This window comes from Chenopodium album, chromosome 9 (genome assembly GCF_948465745.1).
Source record: "Chenopodium album chromosome 9, dcCheAlbu1.1, whole genome shotgun sequence".
NCBI classification, from domain to species: Eukaryota; Viridiplantae; Streptophyta; class Magnoliopsida; order Caryophyllales; family Amaranthaceae; genus Chenopodium; species Chenopodium album.
The window spans coordinates 71921434-71944136 of record NC_137842.1 but is presented as its reverse complement, the minus strand read 5'-3'; the positions used below and the strand labels follow the sequence as shown (position 1 = coordinate 71944136).

General features: G+C 35.9%; 4 protein-coding genes across 5 annotated transcripts; 1 reads left to right on the top strand and 3 right to left on the bottom strand.

Moving 5' to 3' along the window:
* Window positions 1-746: 746 nt before the first annotated feature.
* LOC145559185 (heat shock 70 kDa protein, mitochondrial-like) lies at window positions 747-4533 on the bottom strand. The gene is made up of 6 exons (XM_081620616.1): window positions 4375-4533; window positions 3582-3658; window positions 3419-3497; window positions 2754-3320; window positions 2057-2677; window positions 747-1606 (listed from the first exon to the last, which is right to left on the bottom strand). The coding sequence occupies exons 1-6, from the start codon at window positions 4438-4440 to the stop codon at window positions 965-967; spliced, it is 2052 nt and encodes a 683-aa protein (XP_081476742.1). The 5' UTR covers window positions 4441-4533; the 3' UTR covers window positions 747-964.
* A 1150-nt stretch (window positions 4534-5683) lies between these two features.
* LOC145560485 (uncharacterized) lies at window positions 5684-8906 on the bottom strand. The gene is made up of 4 exons (XM_081621741.1): window positions 7729-8906; window positions 7068-7147; window positions 6721-6985; window positions 5684-6387 (listed from the first exon to the last, which is right to left on the bottom strand). Exons 1-4 carry the CDS (start codon window positions 8474-8476, stop codon window positions 6146-6148), a joined length of 1335 nt encoding a protein of 444 aa, XP_081477867.1. The 5' UTR covers window positions 8477-8906; the 3' UTR covers window positions 5684-6145.
* An 869-nt stretch (window positions 8907-9775) lies between these two features.
* LOC145560484 (uncharacterized) lies at window positions 9776-14230 on the bottom strand. The gene is made up of 10 exons (XM_081621740.1): window positions 14087-14230; window positions 13429-13667; window positions 12586-12694; window positions 12044-12404; window positions 11873-11942; window positions 11665-11732; window positions 11404-11519; window positions 11203-11309; window positions 10280-10419; window positions 9776-10124 (listed from the first exon to the last, which is right to left on the bottom strand). The coding sequence occupies exons 1-10, from the start codon at window positions 14165-14167 to the stop codon at window positions 9889-9891; spliced, it is 1527 nt and encodes a 508-aa protein (XP_081477866.1). The 5' UTR covers window positions 14168-14230; the 3' UTR covers window positions 9776-9888.
* Window positions 14231-16639: 2409 nt separating this feature from the next.
* LOC145559184 (oligopeptide transporter 4-like) lies at window positions 16640-21864 on the top strand. Of its 2 annotated transcripts, none has more exons than XM_081620615.1 (6): window positions 16640-16772; window positions 19195-19292; window positions 19529-20104; window positions 20186-20438; window positions 20616-20798; window positions 20962-21859. In XM_081620615.1, exons 2-6 carry the CDS (start codon window positions 19252-19254, stop codon window positions 21574-21576), a joined length of 1668 nt encoding a protein of 555 aa, XP_081476741.1. In that variant the 5' UTR covers window positions 16640-16772; window positions 19195-19251; the 3' UTR covers window positions 21577-21859. The 2 variants fall into 2 exon arrangements, with proteins under 2 accessions (XP_081476741.1, XP_081476740.1); XM_081620614.1 differs by lacking the exon at window positions 16640-16772 and adding an exon at window positions 17237-19107 and having other exon boundaries at window positions 20962-21864.
* The last annotated feature ends 839 nt before the right edge of the window (window positions 21865-22703 follow it).

Genomic DNA, 22703 nt, shown 5'->3' with positions numbered 1-22703 from the left:
TATCATGGGTTGCATTTTGCTAAAAGATCAGTGGTCTGAAATCCAACTAATCTCCATTCAAAGTTATGAACTTACTCTACATACGATGTACCAATTTTACCAAGACGGCAAGACCCTACAGACTGTACCACCAGTAATCCACAAACCCTCTGCTCTACAACTCCCGATCCAAGCGACAAATCCAACACCACTGAATTTTTGAGGAAGTTCCCATCATAACAAGACTTGCCTATCTGTAAATCAGCCAATTCTGCCAATCCTCAACTAATACACTTTTGACTTCTTTCATATTGTACTAATGATGTTGATGTCAGAATAAATTTAAACATAATAATCTTAATGGTACGTTATAAGAGTGAAAAAACTGCACAAGCAAAGCCATCAAATAGGATGAACACCCAAAAACAATTGGACACTAATTACCAGAGTAACGAATATGAAACCAAGTAGACAGCAAAATTTATCGGAAAATCAATCAGAGGTCTTATCACCAAATTTACAGTATTTTCACCGATAGACTAGCAAATAATACAACTTACCAGGGACTTATCTTATCAATGACTCAGTAGATTTCAGCTTAACTGCTATGGATGTATATAGCCGTATAGCCTTATATTATATCACAAAAAATAAGCATTGTTTCTGAATTCCCTTCATTTCAGCATTCAGGATATTTATTACTCTTTGAATCAGATACAAGTGCAAATCTGAAAGTCACAGCTGAAATTCAAACAAAACAACCGAGGGAGAAGGAAACAAAAAATTATTTTCTCACCAAATATACCTAGTTTTTGTGTCAATTCCACAGCCTTGATACACTGAACAGCATCTTTGGGATGTTAAATGGTAAACCACGAGTATCCCAACAGCCAAAACAAAATTTGAGAAATTTATCTAGTTATAGCTATGAACTAATGTTTAAGATGGACAATGTGCAATAAAATTTCAAAATCGTCAGACCCATCTACTTCTTTGCTTCTTCATACTCGGCTTCAGGGGTCTGCTCTGATGTTGAACTACCACCTGAAGCACCACCTGAAGCACCACCTGAAGCACCACCAGAACCGCCTGACATGTGTTCTCCAATCTTTGAAACAGCCTTGTTAGCAGCATCAGTCTTGGCTTTGATCTCTTCAATGTTGTCCTTCTCCATGACACTTCTCAAGTCGGATACAGCATCTTCAATTTCCTTTGCAACTTCACTTGGGATCTTCTCCCTGTATTCACCTAAACTCTTCTCTATGCTGTAGATGGTTGTGTCTGCTGTATTTCTGGCATCGATAAGAGACTTCCTCTCTTGATCTTTTTGGGCATGTACTTCAGCCTCCTTAACCATCTTCTCGATCTCATCCTCTGAAAGCCCACCAGAGGACTTGATGGTAATTTGTTGCTCTTTGTTGGTAGCCTTGTCTTTAGCAGACACAGTGACAATGCCATTGGCATCAATATCAAAGGTCACCTCAATTTGAGGAAGGCCTCGTGGAGCAGGTGGAATGCCCTGGAGTTCAAATTCGCCGAGCATCTTGTTGTCAGTGGCCATCTCACGCTCACCTTGTAGAACCTTAATTCCCACCTGAGTTTGGTTATCAGCTGCAGTTGAGAATACCTGAAATTGCAAAAAAAGGACAATAAAGATGCATTAGAGACAAGCAGATAACAAAAAAACACAAGACAAAGGTAAGGTAGCCAGGAACAAGGGTCTACACTGCCGTAATTTATTCTAAGTGCAACCAAGACAACACAAGATGTTATATCTCAAAATATCAGATTACAAGCATGTTATGAAAAGTGGTGCCCATAAACATTGAACATAAACAGGGATCAACTCAATAGTCTGGTTAACTTCAACTGGCACAAGTGTCTACATTAGTCACATTTAATACACAGAAGGAAAAAAAATGCAATGTATCAAACAAAAAATCTCAAGTATTCTATCCAAATAAAATAATCTTGCGGTGAATTTCAAAGAGAGAACAGAAGTCAAAACCCAAATAACGCTAATCCTATCTTTGTAGGATAACAAACCAAAAAGATAAAAATAATAACAATGCATTACCTGGCTCTTCTTAGTGGGAATGGTTGTATTTCTGTTTATCAATCGAGTGAAAACACCACCCAATGTTTCAATACCGAGAGAAAGGGGAGTAACATCCAAAAGAAGCAATTCCTTGACATCACCCCTCAATATGCCACCCTGAATGGCAGCACCCATAGCAACAGCTTCATCAGGGTTAACTCCCTTACTTGGAGACTTGCCAAAGATCTCCTGGACAATCTCTTGCACCTTGGGCACACGAGTCATACCACCCACAAGAAGAACCTCATCGACTTCATTAAGGGAGACACCAGCATCCTTCAAACAATTTTTACAGGGGGAGCGGGTCCTTTCAATCAAATTCCCTACAAGAGACTCAAATTTTGACCTTGTGAGAGTGATGTTCAAGTGCTTTGCACCTGAAGAATCTGCACTAATAAAGGGGAGGCTAATGTCTGTTTGAGATGTTGATGAAAGCTCAATTTTAGCCTTCTCAGCGGCTTCCCGAAGCCTTTGTAGGGCAAGACGGTCATTACTCAAATCAATGCCTTCGGTTTTCTTGAATTCAGCCACCAAGAACTCCAACAAAGTGTTGTCAAAGTCCTCTCCTCCCAAAAATGTGTCACCATTTGTAGCTTTAACCTGATTGAGAGCCACATATTAGTATTGATGAAAAGCACAGCAATGACAAACTCACAACAGAAGAAAGAGAAATTACCTCAAAAACACCATTGGATATCTCAAGAATAGAGACATCAAAGGTTCCACCACCAAGATCAAAAACTGCAATAAGACCCTCCTTATTTGTCATTCCATACGAAAGAGCAGCAGCAGTAGGTTCATTAATAATTCTTTGAACATCTAGTCCTGCAATTCTCCCAGCATCTTTAGTTGCTTGTCTCTGAGCATCGTTAAAATAAGCAGGGACAGTAACCACAGCCTTTGATACTGATTTTCCAAGATAAGCCTCTGCAGTTTCCTTCATCTTTGTCAAGACAAAGGCTCCAATCTGACTTGGAGAATATTGTTGGCCGTTGGCTTCAACCCAAGCATCTCCATTTGGAGCCCTCACAATCTTGTAGGGAACCATTTTCATCTCCTTTTGGGTCTGGGGATCATCAAAATGCCTTCCAATCAAACGCTTAGTCCCAAAGATTGTGTTGGTAGGGTTGGTTACTGCTTGACGCTTGGCTGGAGTTCCCACAAGCAGCTCACCTTTAGGATTGAATGCTACAACTGAAGGTGTCGTGCGAGCACCCTCAGCGTTTTCAATCACTTTGGCATTCTACACAAAACAATCAACAAATGAAATGTCATCCCAAAATCATTAAATGTTTTTAATTAAGCCACAAGATAAACACTTGGTAGGTGAATTTTAACTACCTTTCCCTCCATGACGGCAACACAAGAGTTTGTGGTACCCAAGTCAATACCAATAACATCATTGCCAGCAGGTCTTGCACTGTATAAGAAAAGACATAGGTAAGGAACAAGATACATTGCCACAATTCACAATGGAGAGAAATAGAAGTTAACAAGTATATACCTGAAAGGTCTCACCAAATTCGACAATCTTTGCGCCATAAATGGACTAGACAATGATGGACTGGCATTTCCAGCCAACTGTACAGACAAAACACAACCGAAAGATTACGATCAATCATCAGTACATTTCAAAATTATTCAAGTAATACAGCAGCGGGAGAACTAAACTGGAAACGAGCACGGAGTAAGAACCCAACCAATTACCAAACCAATTTTAATCACAATATATATAATCACAACACTAGAAACTAAAATCATCCCAGTAAATTATAACGTTACACAAACATTAAACCTCAAAGATGATGAAAAAATAGTGCAAATGTAATTTCAAAAGACAAATCACTGATCAGTACACAAATGAACAAATTTTCAGCCAAGCAACAAACAAAATGAAACATAAAGGTATAAACATGGTAATCTTAAGAAGAAATTTCGATATAATTATAGCAGGGGAACCTCAACATGTATTCAAAAGCATGAAATCAGCATTATTGTTCGAAAAACATGCTAGAACACAAACCATAAATTCATCATCTATCATCATATTGAATACTATCCAACTACAACACTAAGTTCATTAATTCATCCACGATTACAATTAAATCTCCCATTTAACAAAAAACCTAAAATCGAAACATCCTATAGTCAATCAAACAACTCCAGATCAGTAAATCAAACAATCAATCGACCAATAACATCAAAAAACTCAAAGCAAATCAAACAAAACACAAACCCTAGCTCAACAAAAAAATGCAAATTAAAATGAGAAAAAGAGCAAAAAAAAAAAAAAGTACCGATTTGAAGGCGGGAAGAGAGCGGAACTGTTGAGGGCGGAGACAGCGGCGGAGAACGGTAGCCATGGTAGAAAAAACAGGAGAGAGAAAGGAAGGAGTAGATCTGAAGGAAGAAGACGAAGAAGACGGTGGAAATGGTGGGTTTAGGGTGAATTCAAGGGTTTTTCTCTCTCCTCTTAAAGTTCTTATAAAATGAGGTTAGGGGTTTAGGGTTTAAGGGGTGGAGGAAATGAAAGAGGGTCGAATCGGACTTTCTAGATTTGTATTATCTTCTTTTCCAAGCTACATGACATGGCCACCTCTACACCGCTTTTTTTTTTTTTTTTTTTTTCTTCCTTTTGGTAACGTGTTAGTACGTCTTTTTTTTTTTTTTTTTCTTCTTCTAGATTAGTCTGCGATGCACGATTTGATCAAATAAAATTTTCTACATTTAATAATTTTTTCATACCAAAATTAAAACATGAAACATAACATATTAAAGAAAAAAGCAATAATAAAACTCATAATTGAATGATGAAATAGTATCCGAGGAAGACAAATTAAATTACTATTGTTATATAGAATTGACTAATTTTCAAAATTTAATACTAATAATAATGTAATTGACCAGAATTTTTAATAAAATAAAATAAAAATACAGAACGATGACATCATTTATAGTTTTGAAGGGAAAATATTTAATAACAAGTACAACATGACATGTGTCTTATTTTAAAATAGTATGATGTCAGCGGTTGCTATTTTAGTATTAATTAATTATAGAGGCGTATCAATAAATTAGTGCATTAGCAAGTGTAATGAGCTTGAACATATAGGTATTAGTTATTTAACTTATTTTGGAACCAATGTAATATACGGAGTATATGTTATCGATTATGCTTTCTCTCTTGTAAAAAAAAAAAAAAAAAAACGATTATGCTTTCTATGTGCTTGTACCTTGTGAACATTAAGGTACAACATATTGTACAATGAATGTCATTTGACTAAGAGCCTATTCTCATTTACTGAATTGAATATTTTATGAGAGAAGGAAATTATGATAAGGGCCTATTCTCATTTACTGAATTGAATATTTTACGAGAGAAGGAAATTATGAACTGAACTGAAAATAAGGTGAAGAGAACAAGCCTAAGTATGTAGCATTTTACACTCTTAGAAAATGATAGAAACAATTATATGATAATTTTAAAAAAGTTTACATAAGCTGAATTCAAGCGTCAAATGTCACAATTGGAGACATAAATAGGCTGAAACAGCTCATATCAGAATGCTAAAATCAATATTGTTCAACATTGAAGAAGTTACAGGGTAATACAAAACCACTCATTGAAAAATTTCCAATCATCTTGACAGAAGAATGAAATAAAAGAATCTGTACATAATGTTAATGACTAGTAAAACGTAACCAAGAACTTCAGCATCGTAAGCTAACATAAACAGACTGTCAGCTATGTTATACGAACTCACTACCAGTATTTCCAACACGGGTATAGTCATAAATACATCAACACTTCAATTTGGACCAACGCGGGAATATTCATCAAACTTCCGAGTCCAACACTTGGACATGTAACAGCCAATAACCGAGACCAAGTAACATAGAGAATCATTGTAAGTTTGGGCGTTAAAATTGGCCTTATCCCTACAAGATCACATAAGATGTCCTCCGCCCTCTGGACAATGGCAATGCAGATAGGCGAAGAATACATGACTGAAGTGAGGACCATTTGTTTTTCATTCTCAATTTGGAGATTACTCCGTATTAATCATTTCATACTCGTTGGTAACCTCCTTTCTCTTTAAGAAATGGCTTTCGGTTCAAAGACCAGCTTCTTTTGAAATTCTTCCGGTTCCACCAAGCATTGATACAGGTATAAAGGGATGCAAAAGAGAAGCAAAGAAGCACTAACACGAGTGTAACTGCGCAAATCAACATTACATTTCGGAAACCATCCTTGATGTCAGGATTCCTCTGCATAGTCCATGGAACTCCTCCCACATTCATCCCAAAAACTGCAAGCAAACATTAAACTTTCAGAACCAAAAACTCGTGTATGCCTACTTTTGTTTTTTTCCCTGATCAAATGCATTCCAATAATCAAGCATGATTGAATTATATAGATAAAAGTGTTGTTAAATTTTTGAAACAATATCAAATGGGCCTGGGCAACCCAAATAAGGAGGAGGAGAGTTTGGTCCACAAACAAGGCTTTGGAGCTTCCATACTAAAACCAATTGGCAGTAGTAGGAGGTACTCCTCTACCTTATAAAGTGGAACTACCTCTCCTCTTTCTCCAATGTGGGACACTCACAAGTGGGCTACAATGGGTTTCAACAAGTGTTTACCTCCAGTGATGACTGATAAAGGAAGGAATACAATCGATAGGAATGAGAGGTAATATAATTTCCTGTTTATTTGTTCAGCCTGCCAACTATCTAGACTAGCCTGGATTGCAGTTACTCGGTTTGCTATAAAACCGACATTCTCTTTTAGCCTTCTCAGTCTCCCAATCAACTCTTCAAGAGAGATGATGTCTTCTTGGGCAAACCAATCTTTTGAAGAGCATTTTTCCTTGACACGTGGAAATATTTGTTCTCCATGTGCAATTACCTGCACTCAACAATGCACATCATAAAGATTAATCCTGGAAAAGACTTGTGTATTCGGAGAAGGAAATTGCTAATATAATTACCTGAAGTAGCCTCTGTAGATTAAGTTGCATTTTTGGAAATCTTCTGTCATCTAACATTTGCTTTTTCAAAGCAAAACCACCTACAATTCATTAACTTGATCAGGCTCAATATCATCAAAAGTAATGAAAATAATCACTAGAAATTCATGAACAAAGGCTTTATTTGGAAATAATTAGCTAAAATTACAAAAATTCAAATCTACAAAATGGGATTACCCTTGATCGCGACACTGCAAATTATAACTAAGAGCTGATAATATGTTCCTGTCACGAATTAACCATCCCCAACACATATTTCTAACAAGCATGACTCGAAACTAAAGATGATCTAAAATGCAGGTGTAGAATCTATACAGCAATACAAAAGATTACTCAACTTGTTAAACCACTTTGCAGACCTAGTGAGCGAATATCAATTTCACCAAGAAAGCACAAAGTAGCACAATGCAGCCTATTAGCCTAACAGCAGGACAGTGATATACTAGTAGTACATACATGCAATATGCTTATTCATCATAATGTTCAACACAGATGCAAAAGAATCACTTGAAGCAGCATAATTAGGCATGATGAATTTCAATACAGATCTATATTTATGTTTTAGTTTTCCAGCACGAAAGAAATGATAGAACAAGAAACGATTTTGACCTGAAATACCAACCTCGATCCAAGTCTAGTTCAACTGAATCCAAATCGCTCTCAAGTTTGGTCACAATATCTTGCAGATGATCCACAAATGTATCAATAACATGAATAACAAGATTCGAGACAGAATGAGGGACTAGATTATCAGCCTCCTCAGAATGATTCATTGTCAACAGAAACTCAAGCACATGCTCCTTGATCACAATCCCCCCTCCCCTTTGCTCCCCATTTCGACCTCTAGGAGTATCAACAGCCGGGATCTCTGACAACAAAGACTGACCCATCTTCGAAAACCCAAGCCTCGGAACTCTCCCCAATGAAACAGTAATCACAAGATTCTCAGTAATCCTAGCAGCAAGCCTACAAATATAATCACTAGAAGCAGGTCCAGGGGAGTTGACTCGAAAAACGAGTGCCCCATCAACATAACCACAAAATGATCCATTGCTAACAAGTGATAGAATGTCTTGAAGCTTCAAAGGAGGACAAAGAACATCAATTAAGTATTTTGCAGAAATTGAAATATTATGATTTGCCTTAGGAAGTTCAATATGATACCAACAAAATTCTTTTCCTTCTCCTGGTTTAAGATCCCAATCTTTACTATGATAATTACCATTGCCATCAAATTTGTAAGCCCATCTTCTTACAAAACCTGGAAAATGTGTTTTCTGGAAATTTCTTTCTCTTAAAGGAGCACTTTCAGATGGTTCTACTACATCAATATCTTCCAAAATACTGCCTTCTTCCTGAGCTAGCTCCATCTTTTTCCAATTTTTTTTGCTATAAATTACTTATTTCTTCCTAATCTAATTCAATAAACCCTAGAATTGAAGATTGAAGAACTCTAATCTGGAATCCTAAAATTAATAAGTTACACCCTAAAAAAATCAAATCTTGAAGTTACCCACCAAATATTAATCTCAAATTTGAAAAACCCACAAAAATTCAACCAAATCCCAGAACTAAACTTCTAAGATTTGTAATAAAACTCACAAATTTAGTATTATCTGAGTAAGAAATAAGATTCCAAATTAAGAAATCCTGATAGATGTATTTATAATGTAAAACCTTTGACAGAAAAAATAAAGCAGGATAATTTTGTCAACCTAAAGAGGTTTTATTTTCTAGAGGATTTGTAGAAAAGTTCAACCAAAAAAATAAAATAGATTATTATTGTGATAAATATGAGAAATTGGCATCTAACAAACTTACCGAAATTGGGTTTCCGGGAAGTTTCAGAATTCCTAAGCTCCTAGGAACTTCTGGGGCCCTACCTCAGCCGAACGAGATAACTGCAATTTAAAAAATTTCCCACACTTTATTGAGTTTTTGTTTTTGTTTTTTAAAAAACCTTAATATTTTTATTTATTTTTGGATATAGCCTTAGCAAAAGCAAAAAAAATAAAAAATAAAATAAAATTCAGGTAACCTAGTTTTGAAAAATTGTAGGTAAATGTCTAAAATTGAGATTCAAGAGTTGCCTTAAATATACAAATAATGTGTAAATATTGCTCTTTATGAGTTTGTAGTTACACATATAATTAAATATTGTTAAATCGGATATCATTATTCTTTCCATAATAGAAGATTTTCCATCTTTTTTCCATCCATAATTAACCAATTTTTTTTTATCCAGTTTTTTTAAAAAAGTGCGGGAATTCATGACAATTGTTTGATATTCATGTTATTTTAATATTGCTTATAATTATATGAGTATATTGTTGTTAGATTATTTACAAAGCAATCTCTGGTTGTAACAGAAGGTGGAGGTGGGACAATGGAGGCAGAAGCGGTGGTGGTACTAATAGCAGTGGTGTGACAGTGGTGGTAAGAGGGGTGGTGTTAGAGAGTGAGTGATGGTAGTGTGATTATGGACGGTTTTAAGTAAACATTTATTTATTTCCCTAATCCCTAATGATGCTACAAGAAAAGTGAAATTGAGGCAGCAGAGGTTTTTTTTTTTTTTTTTTTTTTTTTTTTGCCACTTTTGAAATTAAGAGGAGTCTTTTTGCTACTATGTCCACACGTTAGGGGCTCGTTTTATACTTTACTCGGTATAATGGCTACAAAATCGCTGGGTTACTCAATGTAAAATCAAAAGTGAACATTCCTTCCAGTCAGAATATCAAAAATCAAGCCTAATTAATACTTATACATCTCATGAGTGATTTGTTCACTGGCTCTTCTCAGTTTCGTAACCTGCTGCTCTCCCTGTTCTACCAATAACAATAGGCTTCGGCATTGAGCCATCATGGTGTATATCCAGGCCTTGGTATGATCGCATTGCCAAAAATTCTGCCCCAGATTTTGGATCAATGTTGGCAAGGGCATTGACATCTTTGTCCCGAAGCTGGAGGGCCTTTTCTGTTGATACTGCCAAGGCAAGGCCTTCACTGTCATCAGGAATCTCTGAAAAAAAAAAAACACAAAAATATCCAATTACCAAAAAAAAGTGTATCAAGAATTTTAAGGGCATCAACTATCTGAGCTTTTATTTGTCTACAAAAGCAAATTACAGAGTACGAAATACTAGCTGATAGCCTGATAACATTTATGTAACTTACCTTCATGATTAACATCCTCAACATATCTACCTAAAATGAATGAAAACCGTGGTTCATCCGTGCCAACTTCAACTCCGCATGATGGCATATTCATCAAATCCCTGAACTCCATCGTGTATGCCCCGGTCCACTGGCTACCTCTGAAGAATAGCACACACTACACATATTAAGATAATATATACTCTGTCCAAGTTAACTTGAGACAGGAAAATTTGTTTGGTTGAATCTAGAAGTACTCACTAAGCCACTTATTGTCCATCTATACTCATTTCGAGAAGACGAGAATTGATAAAGAAAGACTAAAATTCAGATCATTGACATGATTAAAAACTACTGATTCTGCATGTTACATGTACAAGGGTGGAACAAGAAAGTCAACCAAACGCAAGATGGTAGATCTGACACACATCCCTTAATGCTTTAAAAGTATCCATGTGAGGATAGGTCAACAAGGTACTGTTAGAAATTAGCAATGTCTGGGTAACTGTCAAAAATCAATCCAAATAGCCCAATACATCAAGATCATGTTATACTGAATGTGAACCTAAAGGGATACCAAAATTACCAATCCCCTAGATAGTATTAAGGCCAACTGCTTGTTAAAAAAAAATGAAAGGAATAATACTTCATATGCATATGCACAAGTCTGCAGATCAAATTGTAAAGGCAAACATAGTGATTACATGATATCTGCCCCCCCCCCCCCCCCTTTCTCCGCGCAGACCTCCTGAAGAGGTAAAAACTGCGAACATGTATCAAATGTACAATCCCCCCCCCCCCTCTCTCTCTCTCCCCTGAATAAATAAAAACTGCAAGATTTTACATGTAAAAGATGTACATATGCGTAAGAATGCACAAATCTGTAGAAAAGCTGAGCATAGTCATGAACTATCTTAAAATAAATAATCTTCAAAAAGCAGCACCTTTTAAAAGCAAGCATCGCCTCAAACGGAGTGATGATTGGAGCTAGGAACTCTTTGCTATCCAAAAGTGCAGTTTGTGCGCAAGAAACATAAACAAAAACATCACACTGCCGACCAAAAAGGGATCTATTACAGGTCTAATAATCAGAAGTCAGATAACACAAAATAAAAAAAAACTTAAATATGTGTGAAATCATCAACCTCGGGGAAGTTGGCAAGCTTTGCTGGGTTTGGCCTCCCTACAACAATCGTATAGGCCTTCTTCCCAGCTTTTGTGACCAAATCTTTCATTTGATGAATCATGTGAAGATAACCGGCTGCACCCAGAATAAGAGCATCAACACTTCAACAGCATTCAGAGAAAGTTCTATAGAATCCAGAGAACTAAGGTAAAATAAACATTGCCAATTGATAGCTAAGAAAATTCTAGTGTCATATCGCCAGTCAACGAACGAAGTGTACCTACACCAAGGGTTCCAACCAAAATTCCAACAATACCAGCATCCTTTGCCTTCTCCACCAAGTAGTATCTGAAAGCACATTATAAGTTCATATCGTCAAACTGCACAGAAACCCTTGCATCACCAAACTTAGGGAAAGGAATGACTTACAGGACAGAGAAGATCATGTTCAACATATATAACAAGATGAAGGTTTACTTATATATTACCTACGTTGTAGAATCCTTGTTATTTGGGATACATCTGTTATTAGGGACTTCTCTGCAGGATCATATCTCACTGGAACAAAAACAAATACTTTTATATTACACAAAAGCAAGTCTCAGAAAAACGTAATTGGAGGCAATAACAGCAACACGAGTTTCATAAAAGAGCCATACCAATTTCACATGCATTGAGAGTCAGCACTACATTTGCAAATGCTGAATTATCAGGTCCAATCCAAAAAACCAAGTAATCCTCAATTCGTTGACCATGTAGAATATTCCAAGTGAGACCACTGATGCTGTAAGATGTATGAACTTCAGCATCACCAGCTTCAGGGAAACTAGAAAGGTTATCAACAGTTCCAGCTTGTCCATTAGATGTCATCTGTCCTGTGGGTGGAGCAACAGTCGAAGACAGAACACTAGCACAATTAATATCTAACTTGGATGAAGATGTTGACAATTTTAATGCTTCATCTTCCAATGCCCCCTTCAGATCATGTATTGCATATGTATATTCCAGTCCTAAGAGAACCTAAGCAAACATAAGCGGAGACAATAGACTAATAATCAAATTTGAGAGGTATGTAAAGGTGATACATATGAAACAATATTTTGCATGTTTAGTACAGAATGAATGAATAAAGAAATATAGCGAAGAAAACAAAAAGCACAATTGATATCAAGAACATTATCTAATGAGTTTGTTCTCGTACCAGAACAGGCTTGTTGCAACTTGAAGCAAAAGAGCAGATCTTCTGTGCACAGTCAGAAATATTTATAGACGCCTTTCCAAATACAAAAAATGCTGGAAGAGTTGATGTCCTGCAGTAAGCCAGCACTAAAAGCTAAATAGCAACAAGGGGCAATCTATATGCATGAAAACTTTGCCAGATAAGCACAGGAAATGGCAATATGTGGAAACATGACAACATACTTAAAAAAGAAACAGCATCAATTACTTGATTACTCTACAGTTGCATCTCAAACATGCTATGAATAGATGGGACACGATGTACACAGTAACACACTCACATTCGAAGTACTATACTAGTACAATTATAGGCCAATTTGAAAAGAGTTCCCTAAGATATTAATAACAAACCTATCACTTTCCTACACAATCCCTCCTTACTTTCCCATTCACTACAATAGTTAACAGTCTTAACACTTAACACCGAAGTACCAAACCATGCATGCCCAGGCTATATTCAAATACAAGTGCAAATTCCTGTATTAAGATTTAAGACAATGGAGTCTAATAGTAATGTCAAATTAGACACCGAAAGAGTATATTAGAGGATAAGTTATAGTTCAGACTATAGAAGGTTAATATCAATAACCGAAAAATTATTGTTTCAAACTAACTATTAATAACTATGCAACGGCCAAATACCTATGCCATACCATTGAAGCACACATGAGCACGCACACAACAATTCTATGCAATTCAGCTATACCCTTCCGTTCTCAACCATAGACTAAGAATTCAATTAAATTTTCCATAAGTTCACAAAAACACAAGCACAACAATACCAAAGCTATAAATAATAACTTACGGGCTCAAACAAGTATGTCCATAATGTACAATACATTCGGCATTGATGTGAGCCGCCCCAACCTCATCAACACAACAGCTACCATAAGCTGTATCAGCCATAACATATAAGCCCACATCCTGCTTTCCCTCAACAAGGGTTCCACCTCTATCATCCTCATCACATTTTCGAAGTGCTCGAAGCTTTTCTCGAAGCTCTCTCACAACTCTGATCGAATCTTTCAACAATTCATCAGGAAACTGGTAGTTCATATCCATCCACAAATAAGTTCACAAATAATTTTGCTTTTATAATAAGTATAAATTCAATTCAAACAAAACCCAAATAAACCCTAGTCTTCAAATCACCCCTCCTCAAATTAAAAACCATTATACATAAACATTAGTGAAAATTTACATAAAACTAAAAATGGGTATCTTAATTCAATTCATGAAACCCAATTAAGTTCAAGAAACACTAGGGCAATTCTACTAAAAATACAAAAAAATCCAAACTTGAAACTTTATATAATTAAAGATTATAAATTGGGATTAAAGCATGATAAGAACAGCAAATGGGGGTGGGGGGCAGTGATTTTCTTACTTAATTGAGCTGAAATTTGAACAAGCAAAAATTAAGAAGAACAAAATTAAATTGGAAAAAAGATGAAAAGATGAACCTGAAGTGCAACTCTAGTGAAATTATGAGAATGGATATAATCTGCAGTTCGATCGATTTCATAATTTGCTTCGAAATCCATTTTAGGGAGAAATGAGGAGAGAGAGAAGAGGGGAGAAGCAATTCCTCTGTTCTTTCTCTGAAAATGGCGGCTTCATGAAAGCACGTGACGTGCGCATGACTATTTCTGGTTTAATTTTGGACTACCCACTAAGTAAACCCGAGTGAGATGAGCTTGGATTTTCTCCAAACCCATAGGCCCAAAAGATATAGTGGGTAGTGTTTACATTACCTTATGCTTTACGCTAATCAAGTAGCGGATTTGATTGCAAATGTTAAACATCTTTCGTGTGTCAAGCCTCATTATGTTATCTTTACCAATTTGATTGTAAAGTTGCGATTCCTTTACATTGAGTACTACTCCTACTCGTAATATGTTCATCATTCGAAAGAATAAGTTAGCTTGATATTTGTATACGAGTTTACAAATGAGTTAGATTAGTATTGAGTTGACCTACTTTTAAAAATATTATTAATGTAAAACAAAAATTGTAAATATGTGTTTCATCTAAACTTGGTAAGACTAAATTGTACGTGTACCAGTATCCTTTATTCTCAACCCAAACTCTACTCTAAAAATTGCACGACAGGGTAAAACTAAATCAATAGAATATAACACAAAATTCAATAAATCTAATATTGATGTATTAGATATATAATCACAATAGTTAACGAGTGATTCAATTATAACCTCTAATCTGACACAAACAAACCAAACAATTCGATTGTCACCCGAGTTTTTTTTTTTTTTTTTGAACGCTTGGCCCAAAATAAAAACCTTCTTCTAACACATAAAAACCTAGGCTCTCAGTCCATATTCACAAATTACAGGGTTTCTCACAACATTCTATCATCTCATCAAAATCAACAACTTCATCCTCTCAAAAATTTCTAATCCAAATTTTGCAACACCAAAATCCCAACCCTTTTCTGAATTTCAAAAAGAAATTCTAAAGTAATGTCACAATCCATAATTGGGGCAAGCAGTATAACATTCCTGAGTGCAGTGTCATGCAACGCAAAGGGAAGAACAAGCTCCAATGGCAATGGCAATAACAAGGGCAAAACAGTAAAAGTGTTGGAGAGAGAAAATAAGAAACAAAAAAATGGTGGGTTTGGAGATAAGAAGAAGAAGGAGCCTTTGTGGCAGTGTGTTAAACAATGTGGGGCCTGCTGTAAGCTTTCTAAGGGTCCCAGTTTTGTCACCCCTGAAGAAATTTTTGAGAACCCTTCTGATATTGAGGTTATTATCACTAATTTCTCAATTACTACTTTATTTGATTAATCTTGTTCATGTTTATGTTGTGCATTTATTTCCTAGATTGCAAATTTTAGTATGAATTATATTTTGTGGGAATTTTCAAGATTGCAGAAGAATGATTATTTTGGTGGTAAATTTGGGTGGAATTGAGTTGTTTTTTCTTCAAATTTTGGTGCAAATTTTGCTATTTATGAGTTCAATTTAGTAGTAAAATTGAGTTGAGGAAACCAGGAGAAAGTTATTCTTAAATGTTGGATGAAATTATATCAAGAGAGAAACTTGAAATCATACATTTAACAAGTGGTCATTTATAATGAGCAAAAGAATTCATATTAGTGGGATTATGTTAGTTTTTTGGGTTCATGGAAGTCTCACCTTGACTAAGCTAAGGTTTCGTTTGATTTGATGGAAAACATTTTCGACTAGAAATGATTCTTTGTGGAAATATTCAAGTGGAAACGTAATTGCAAATTGGTTTTCCATTGTTTGGTTTATAACAAGAAAAGCTACCGAGAAAAGAAAGGCAAAATTACACTTGGTAACTAGAATTATAGGCAAGCTAGTACTAGAATTATAGAAAAGCTAGTGCTATTGACATTAACTTGTCACTGTAAACAACACAATTAGCACCAACTTGTTCATTGAAAAATAGTTCATGATTTTTGGCCAAACGAATCCATACTAGAACTGTTAAGGAGCTGATAGAGAGATGAAATGAAGAATCCGAGTTACTTAGAAAGAGAAGGAATTTAATGGCTAATGAGATAGAGTACTTTATAATGATGCAGTACAATTTTATGCAATTTGTTACTGTGATTTTTCCTTATCTTTAGCTTGCTTGATTATATATTTGCCAAATGTTTGTGTACAGCTTTATAAAAGCTTGGTAGGTACAGATGGATGGTGCATCCACTTTGATAAGAGCACGAGGTCATGCTCTATTTATGAAGGTGAGGCACCTTTCAGTCATACTTGTATTAAGATTATTTGGTTATGAAGTTTGGCTATAATTCAAACCCTCAAGCTTATTGAAGAAATTTTCAGACCGGCCGTATTTCTGCCGTGTGGAGCCAGAAGTCTTCCAGAATCTGTATGGAATTACCGAGAGGAAATTCAACAAGGAAGCTTGCAGGTCTTCTACTGGTTCTTTTCTTATCTTGTTATTATTGCATTAGTTTAAGTAAATTAACTTGAATTCGCCTTTTCTGGTCAACTTGTGGCAGTTTTTGTAAGGACACAATCAAATCAATTTATGGTGCAGATTCGGAAGAGTTGGATAGGTTCAACAAGGCTATAAGAAGCTGAAAATTCTAGTGCCAAAAGCCTGAAATGATGTTGCCATACTATGTGATTACAAGAATACAGGGTTAGTCTTCTCCTTTGAACATGTTTATACACAACGTATTTTTCATTTAGTAATTATCATCGTTTGTATACACAAGGTATGAATGTATGATATCCATGGAAAATGGTAAGGGTGATTTAGAAATTCACTGAGGTCAGAGTCCTTCTAGAATGCGTCATAGGGAGTCTGCCTGAACTAGTTAACCTTTAAAGAGTTGTACTGCTCGGTTTAATCCTTTGGCCTTTGATTCTTAAGTCAGGGAACTGTTCTTCCTAGAGAGGTAATTCAGGGGGCGGGGTATTCCTTATTACAGAACATCTTAAGATAACAGGCTTATTAATTTGAAGTTGAGTCCATTATGTGGGTATTTTCGTTTCACTTGTAAATTAGGCCAGGCTAAAAACCAAGTCAAACAAGTTTATGGACAATGGTACTGATTAAATAATAATATTCTAATATTTCTTCACTTGATTAAAATTCTACAGTATTTATATAGTTTTGAAAGATTTGCAAGAATGGAGGCAATAATCTGCATTTCACTCTATGGTACGGAAGATGAGTATAGTTAAGGTTGACTATTTGAGAGTGCAGGTTGCTCTCTGCTGATATAATGCTGCTTTCTGGCCAGTGATGTGACTGAGCAGCATATCGATTAATTATCTAATGAGCCGTGTATATAATTTCCTACAATCATAGACGCTGCTTGTGAAAAGCTGAAGAATCACAGTGGGATAGACAGCATGCTTAAGGATCAATACGTGCTTTAGCATATAGTAATAGGGAGCAGATTATTCTTCCGATGCAATATATATGAGTATCGATTTTGTTTGGGTCAAAATGGCAAGCTGATGATCAATCTTATTCAGTTATGTCTTCAGTGTGTGACTGTAACAGATGCTGCTAGACTGTAATATTTTTGCCTTTATTTTAGGAATATTACAGTCTTGCAAAGACATCAATGTAAGCTAAATTTTCAATTTTCTAAGCATTGGTGATTCTGATTTTGACCTGAACCTTTTTTGTAAATTTTTACTCGTTAATACTCTAAAGTCATTTAGATAGATCATAGATGTGAAACTTCAAATTTGTAATTGTGATCACAACTCGAATTAAATGACACATATTGCCTATTAGGTGCATTGTATACATGCCTATAGAGGTCTGACTGCACTGTACCAGATGAGCTATTGCTTGCTTAGATACCTGTAGATTTCGGGCTGAAGATCGGGTAAACCACTTCCTTCGCTGCAAATAAAATGACCAATTCAGTCAAGATTGTTTAGCTACATAACAGATAGTACAACGTGGGGCTTGGACATATGACAAATTGACAAAATTATAGTCAAGCCATGATTTTAACATATCAATTCTGGACTTAAAGTTAGACTTATCACCTAATTGTTCTTGGATTTCACATTGATGATGATAGATTGGTAGGGATGAGTCTTATGTCTTAACTGTCTAATGAAGTGATGGAAAGCTGGAAACAGCTCGATCCGAGATTGAAAGGTGGTGAAGTATTGGTGCATATAGTGATAGTTTTGATTCTTAATTAATGGAAGGTGAAGAAGAGCTTGCAAAGAGGGACACATTGTTAAGGCTGTTCTCATAGTAGTAGATTACATTCATACTGTGATAATACAAGATACTGATATGGCAAGTTTAGTAGGGTTGAATTCGGATTTAGTTGTTGTAATACATCATACACCATGGGTGTCCTTACAAGAGTCCAAAATCAAATCATATCCCTTAGCTTTATAAAAACTGTCCTTCCATTGTGCCAAGCAAACATCAACACCCCTTTCCATTATTCTTATCAAAGTCACTTTAATTTCCTTCCATGGGTTCCTTAGAACTCCAACCCACAACCCAAACCCGCCAACCCGACCCAGAAAAACCCAACCCGGATATCAATGATGACTACATTTCCCCAATCGAAGAGGTCCGGTTAACGGTCACCAACACCGATGACCCGACCCTACCGGTATGGACCTTCCGAATGTGGTTCTTGGGCCTCATTTCTTGTGCAGTCCTCTCATTTTTAAACCAGTTCTTTTCATACAGGACTGAACCCCTGGTTATAACCCAAATCACAGTCCAAGTAGCTGCTCTACCCATTGGTCAGTTCATGGCCCATGTCCTCCCTCGGACCGAGTTTCGTATCCCCGGGTTTGGGGCCCGAACATTTTCACTTAACCCCGGCCCATTTAATGTCAAGGAACATGTACTTATAACCATATTTGCTAATGCTAGAAGTGCTTCAGCTTATGCTGTCTTAATAGTTGATATTATTAAGGCCTTTTACATTCGGAATATATCATTTTTAGCTGGTTGGATTCTTATTATCACTACTCAGGTATTTATTAAATCATTTTTCCTAAGTTATTCTATATTTTATTTCTAGTACTTGATTAAATAATCTAAGGTTCATGTGTTTCATCAGGTATTAGGATATGGTTGGGCAGGTTTAATAAGGAAATACGTAGTCGAGCCCGCCCATATGTGGTGGCCTAGCACTCTTGTGCAAGTCTCTCTATTTAGGTAAATACTAACTCTGTTTCATATTATTTAAAACGATTAGACATTTTCTACTCACACTTATCAAATTGTTGCAAATAATTTGAGGCAACAAATTTACTTGCATATGGAGAGTTTTTGTATGTTACATGATTAATTACTATCGAATGGGCTTAAGTCGTGCAGATGTACGTATGGACACTAGCAGAGAACGCGCATAGAACCAACATAGGCCATAACATCTAATTTATTTGATGCAGGGCCTTGCATGAGAAGGATGACAAGGATGAGAGGCGCATATCAAGGTCAAAGTTTTTTATGATCGCGCTATTATGCAGCTTTTTGTGGTATGCAGTTCCTGGTTACCTGTTCTCAACACTTACAAGTGTATCATGGGTCTGCTGGGTATTTTCAAAATCAGTCACAGCACAACAACTAGGCTCAGGGATGAAAGGCCTCGGTCTAGGGGCCGTTACACTAGACTGGTCTGCCGTGGCATCCTACTTAGGCAGCCCTCTTATCACCCCATTCTTTGCCATTGCAAATGTGTGCGCAGGCTATGTTATGATAGTATATATCTTCATTCCTATAGCATATTGGGGATTTGATTTGTATGGTGCTCGAAAATTTCCCATTTTCTCTTCACATTTATTCACAGCTCAAGGCCAACCCTACAACATTTCAAGTATTGTCAATGATAAATTTGAACTAGATCTAACAGAGTATCAGAAACAAGGACAAATTCATATGAGTGTGTTCTTTGCATTTAGTACTTATGCCTTTGGATTCGCTGCTATAGCTGCCACTATTACTCATGTCGCCGTCTTCTATGGAAGGTAATGTCACTTATTTACTTGAACTTCTATTCCTGTTTAATTGCTCATTAGGCTAAATGTAGTAACATGTTCAACTAACAGGGAAATACTCGAAAGATATCGTGCATCGTATACAAGCAAGGAAGATATCCATACCAGACTAATGAAGAAGTATAAAGATGTACCATCAAGTTGGTTTTATCTTCTTCTTGGGTTAACAGTAGCAATCTCTTTTATTCTCTCAATCTTTTTAAAAGATCAAGTTCAAATTCCTTGGTGGGCTCTCCTCTTTGCCTGTGGCTTGGCATTCATTTTCACCCTTCCTATCAGCATCATAACCGCGACAACAAACATGGTAAGTTAAATTAGTGACCGAAATTTAAAAGAAATGATCATAAAGAACTATGGAGTACTTGAAATTACAAAAAGAACTAATACCTGCTATTATTGAAAGAAGTTTCAAGAAGTAATATGAAATCAATGCTTACAAAAACTTAACTATAACTCGGCTTCATGTTCGTTCTATGTGCAGGAACCAGGACTGAATATTGTTACAGAGTACATTATGGGAATTATATTACCAGGAAAACCAATTGCCAATGTGTGTTTCAAAGTTTATGGTTATATGAGCATGTCACAAGCTATATCTTTCCTCGGTGATTTTAAGCTAGGACACTACCTGAAGATCCCGCCTAGATCGATGTTTTTGGTTCAGGTATAACTCTTACTCAGTAATTGTTGAATCAGGGCATTGCAGCAGTTTACATGTATTTAACAAAGTCAGATTACTGAGAGTCAAAACAAGTGATTTTAGGCCTGTTTTATATACAGAATATGCCATATCTCATAATTTTAGCCCTTTTTACATGATCTTGCAGCTCATAGGAACCATTCTTGCTGGTACAATCAACATTGCAGTGGCATGGTGGTTACTCAACTCGATACACAATATATGCCAGGACAATCTGCTTCCACCTAACAGTCCTTGGACATGCCCTGGTGACCGCGTATTTTTTGATGCTTCTGTTATATGGGGTTTAGCAGGTCCTAAAAGGATATTTGGAGATCTTGGACCTTACAAAGCCTTAAATTGGTTCTTTCTTGGAGGTGCACTAGGACCAATCATAGTTTGGCTCCTACACAAGGCGTTCCCTAAGCAATCATGGATTCTATTGATCAATCTGCCTATACTTTTTAGCGCGACATCTTCTATGCCACCAGCAACAACTCTCAACTACAATGCCTGGATTGTAGTTGGAACCATTTTCAATTTGTTCATTTTTCGTTACAGGAAACTTTGGTGGCAAAGGTACAATTATATTCTTTCAGCAGCCTTGGATGCTGGGGTTGCATTCATGGGAGTTTTGTTGTACTTAGCACTTGTTATGGAGGATAACAACTTGACCTGGTGGGGTACTAACGGCGAGCACTGCAATCTAGCAGCATGTCCTACAGCTAAGGGCATCGCGGTTGATGGATGCCCTATCCACTAGTTCTTGTACAAGTACAGAACTTTCCATAGAACTTGATTACGTCTTTTTATACCAATATGACAAATGATTGAGTATAAGTTTCGACCCAAGTTTTATTCGAACGACTATTGATAGATAGGTACAGATATCAACGATAATCTTATACAAAATATATCCTAAACCTAGTTATTCAAAGTTGACCAAGAATAATTTCTGAATCATTTTTTTTTAGAACCACGAGTTTAGATAGACTATGGACAATAAGATAAGAAGAATGACAATGTAAGCAAAACTTAATCTCACGTCAACTTACTAATTTCCGAACCTTCTAATATATAATAATGTAATGTAAACTAGCTATGCAAAGTTGACCAATAATAGTTTCCAAATTATTTTTTAAACGGACAATAATAATATAAACGAAGTTTGATCTCATATCAACTTGCTATCAGTTTCTGAACCTTCTAAAATCAGATATTACGGAGTAGTGGAATGCAATACTGTATAATATAATATAATATACGAATGAAGTAAGTATTATTAGCAAGTAGCCTAATATACCACGTGAATCTAATAACATGCTTTGCGTATACAGGTCAAGGGAAGATAGCTGTTGAGCCAATATTTTCAATGGTCAATATACACTGATTTTATTTGATAATTAATACATACCACAATTCCATGTATACTAATCTAATCATATCTTATACGTAGTTGACGAAAAATTTACTTTGTTACGTATCCCATATTAAAGATGCCACTACAACGACACAATTTTATCATTTTATATATACATTACAAATCTTATAATAATAGTATTAAGTATTAACATACAATAGATTGTTGATATGATGTCACTCTAATTAAATTGCCGAATTAGATTGTTGTCCTTAGTAATTATTTTTATATTTTTCAAAACTTAACTGCATGCCTCCAATAATTAGTTTGATAGTAAAAGGACGTAGCCCATAACATATCTAAACTTACACTACGTACAATTTATTTTGCAATAGAAGTACAGTGAATGACTTGGAAGATAAATCAGCCACAAAAATTAATTGGAAAATCGTTGACTAGTACAGGTCAATATGATGTGAATCAAAGAAAGTTGAGGTGTAACGTGTTTGGATTTATTGAGATTGATAGTT

Coding starts and splice junctions, on each gene's coding strand:
- LOC145559185 (XM_081620616.1), bottom strand. CDS start 4,440: ATGGCTACCGTTCTCCGCCGCTGTCTCCGCCCTCAACAGTTCCGCTCT. Junction 3,498..3,581: donor AATTTGGTGAGACCTTTCAG/GTATATACTTGT, acceptor TTTCTTATACAG/TGCAAGACCTGCTGGCAATG. Junction 1,607..2,056: donor TTCCCACTAAGAAGAGCCAG/GTAATGCATTGT, acceptor TTGCAATTTCAG/GTATTCTCAACTGCAGCTGA.
- LOC145560484 (XM_081621740.1), bottom strand. CDS start 14,167: ATGGATTTCGAAGCAAATTATGAAATCGATCGAACTGCAGATTATATC. Junction 13,668..14,086: donor TCACTAGAGTTGCACTTCAG/GTTCATCTTTTC, acceptor ATGAACTACCAG/TTTCCTGATGAATTGTTGAA. Junction 11,943..12,043: donor TCTCAATGCATGTGAAATTG/GTATGGCTCTTT, acceptor TTTTTGTTCCAG/TGAGATATGATCCTGCAGAG.
- LOC145560485 (XM_081621741.1), bottom strand. CDS start 8,476: ATGGAGCTAGCTCAGGAAGAAGGCAGTATTTTGGAAGATATTGATGTA. Junction 7,148..7,728: donor TGAACTAGACTTGGATCGAG/GTTGGTATTTCA, acceptor AATGAATTGTAG/GTGGTTTTGCTTTGAAAAAG. Junction 6,388..6,720: donor TTTATCAGTCATCACTGGAG/GTAAACACTTGT, acceptor GTTTGCTTGCAG/TTTTTGGGATGAATGTGGGA.
- LOC145559184 (XM_081620614.1), top strand. CDS start 18,592: ATGGGTTCCTTAGAACTCCAACCCACAACCCAAACCCGCCAACCCGAC. Junction 20,439..20,615: donor TAACCGCGACAACAAACATG/GTAAGTTAAATT, acceptor TTCTATGTGCAG/GAACCAGGACTGAATATTGT. Junction 20,799..20,961: donor GATCGATGTTTTTGGTTCAG/GTATAACTCTTA, acceptor ATGATCTTGCAG/CTCATAGGAACCATTCTTGC.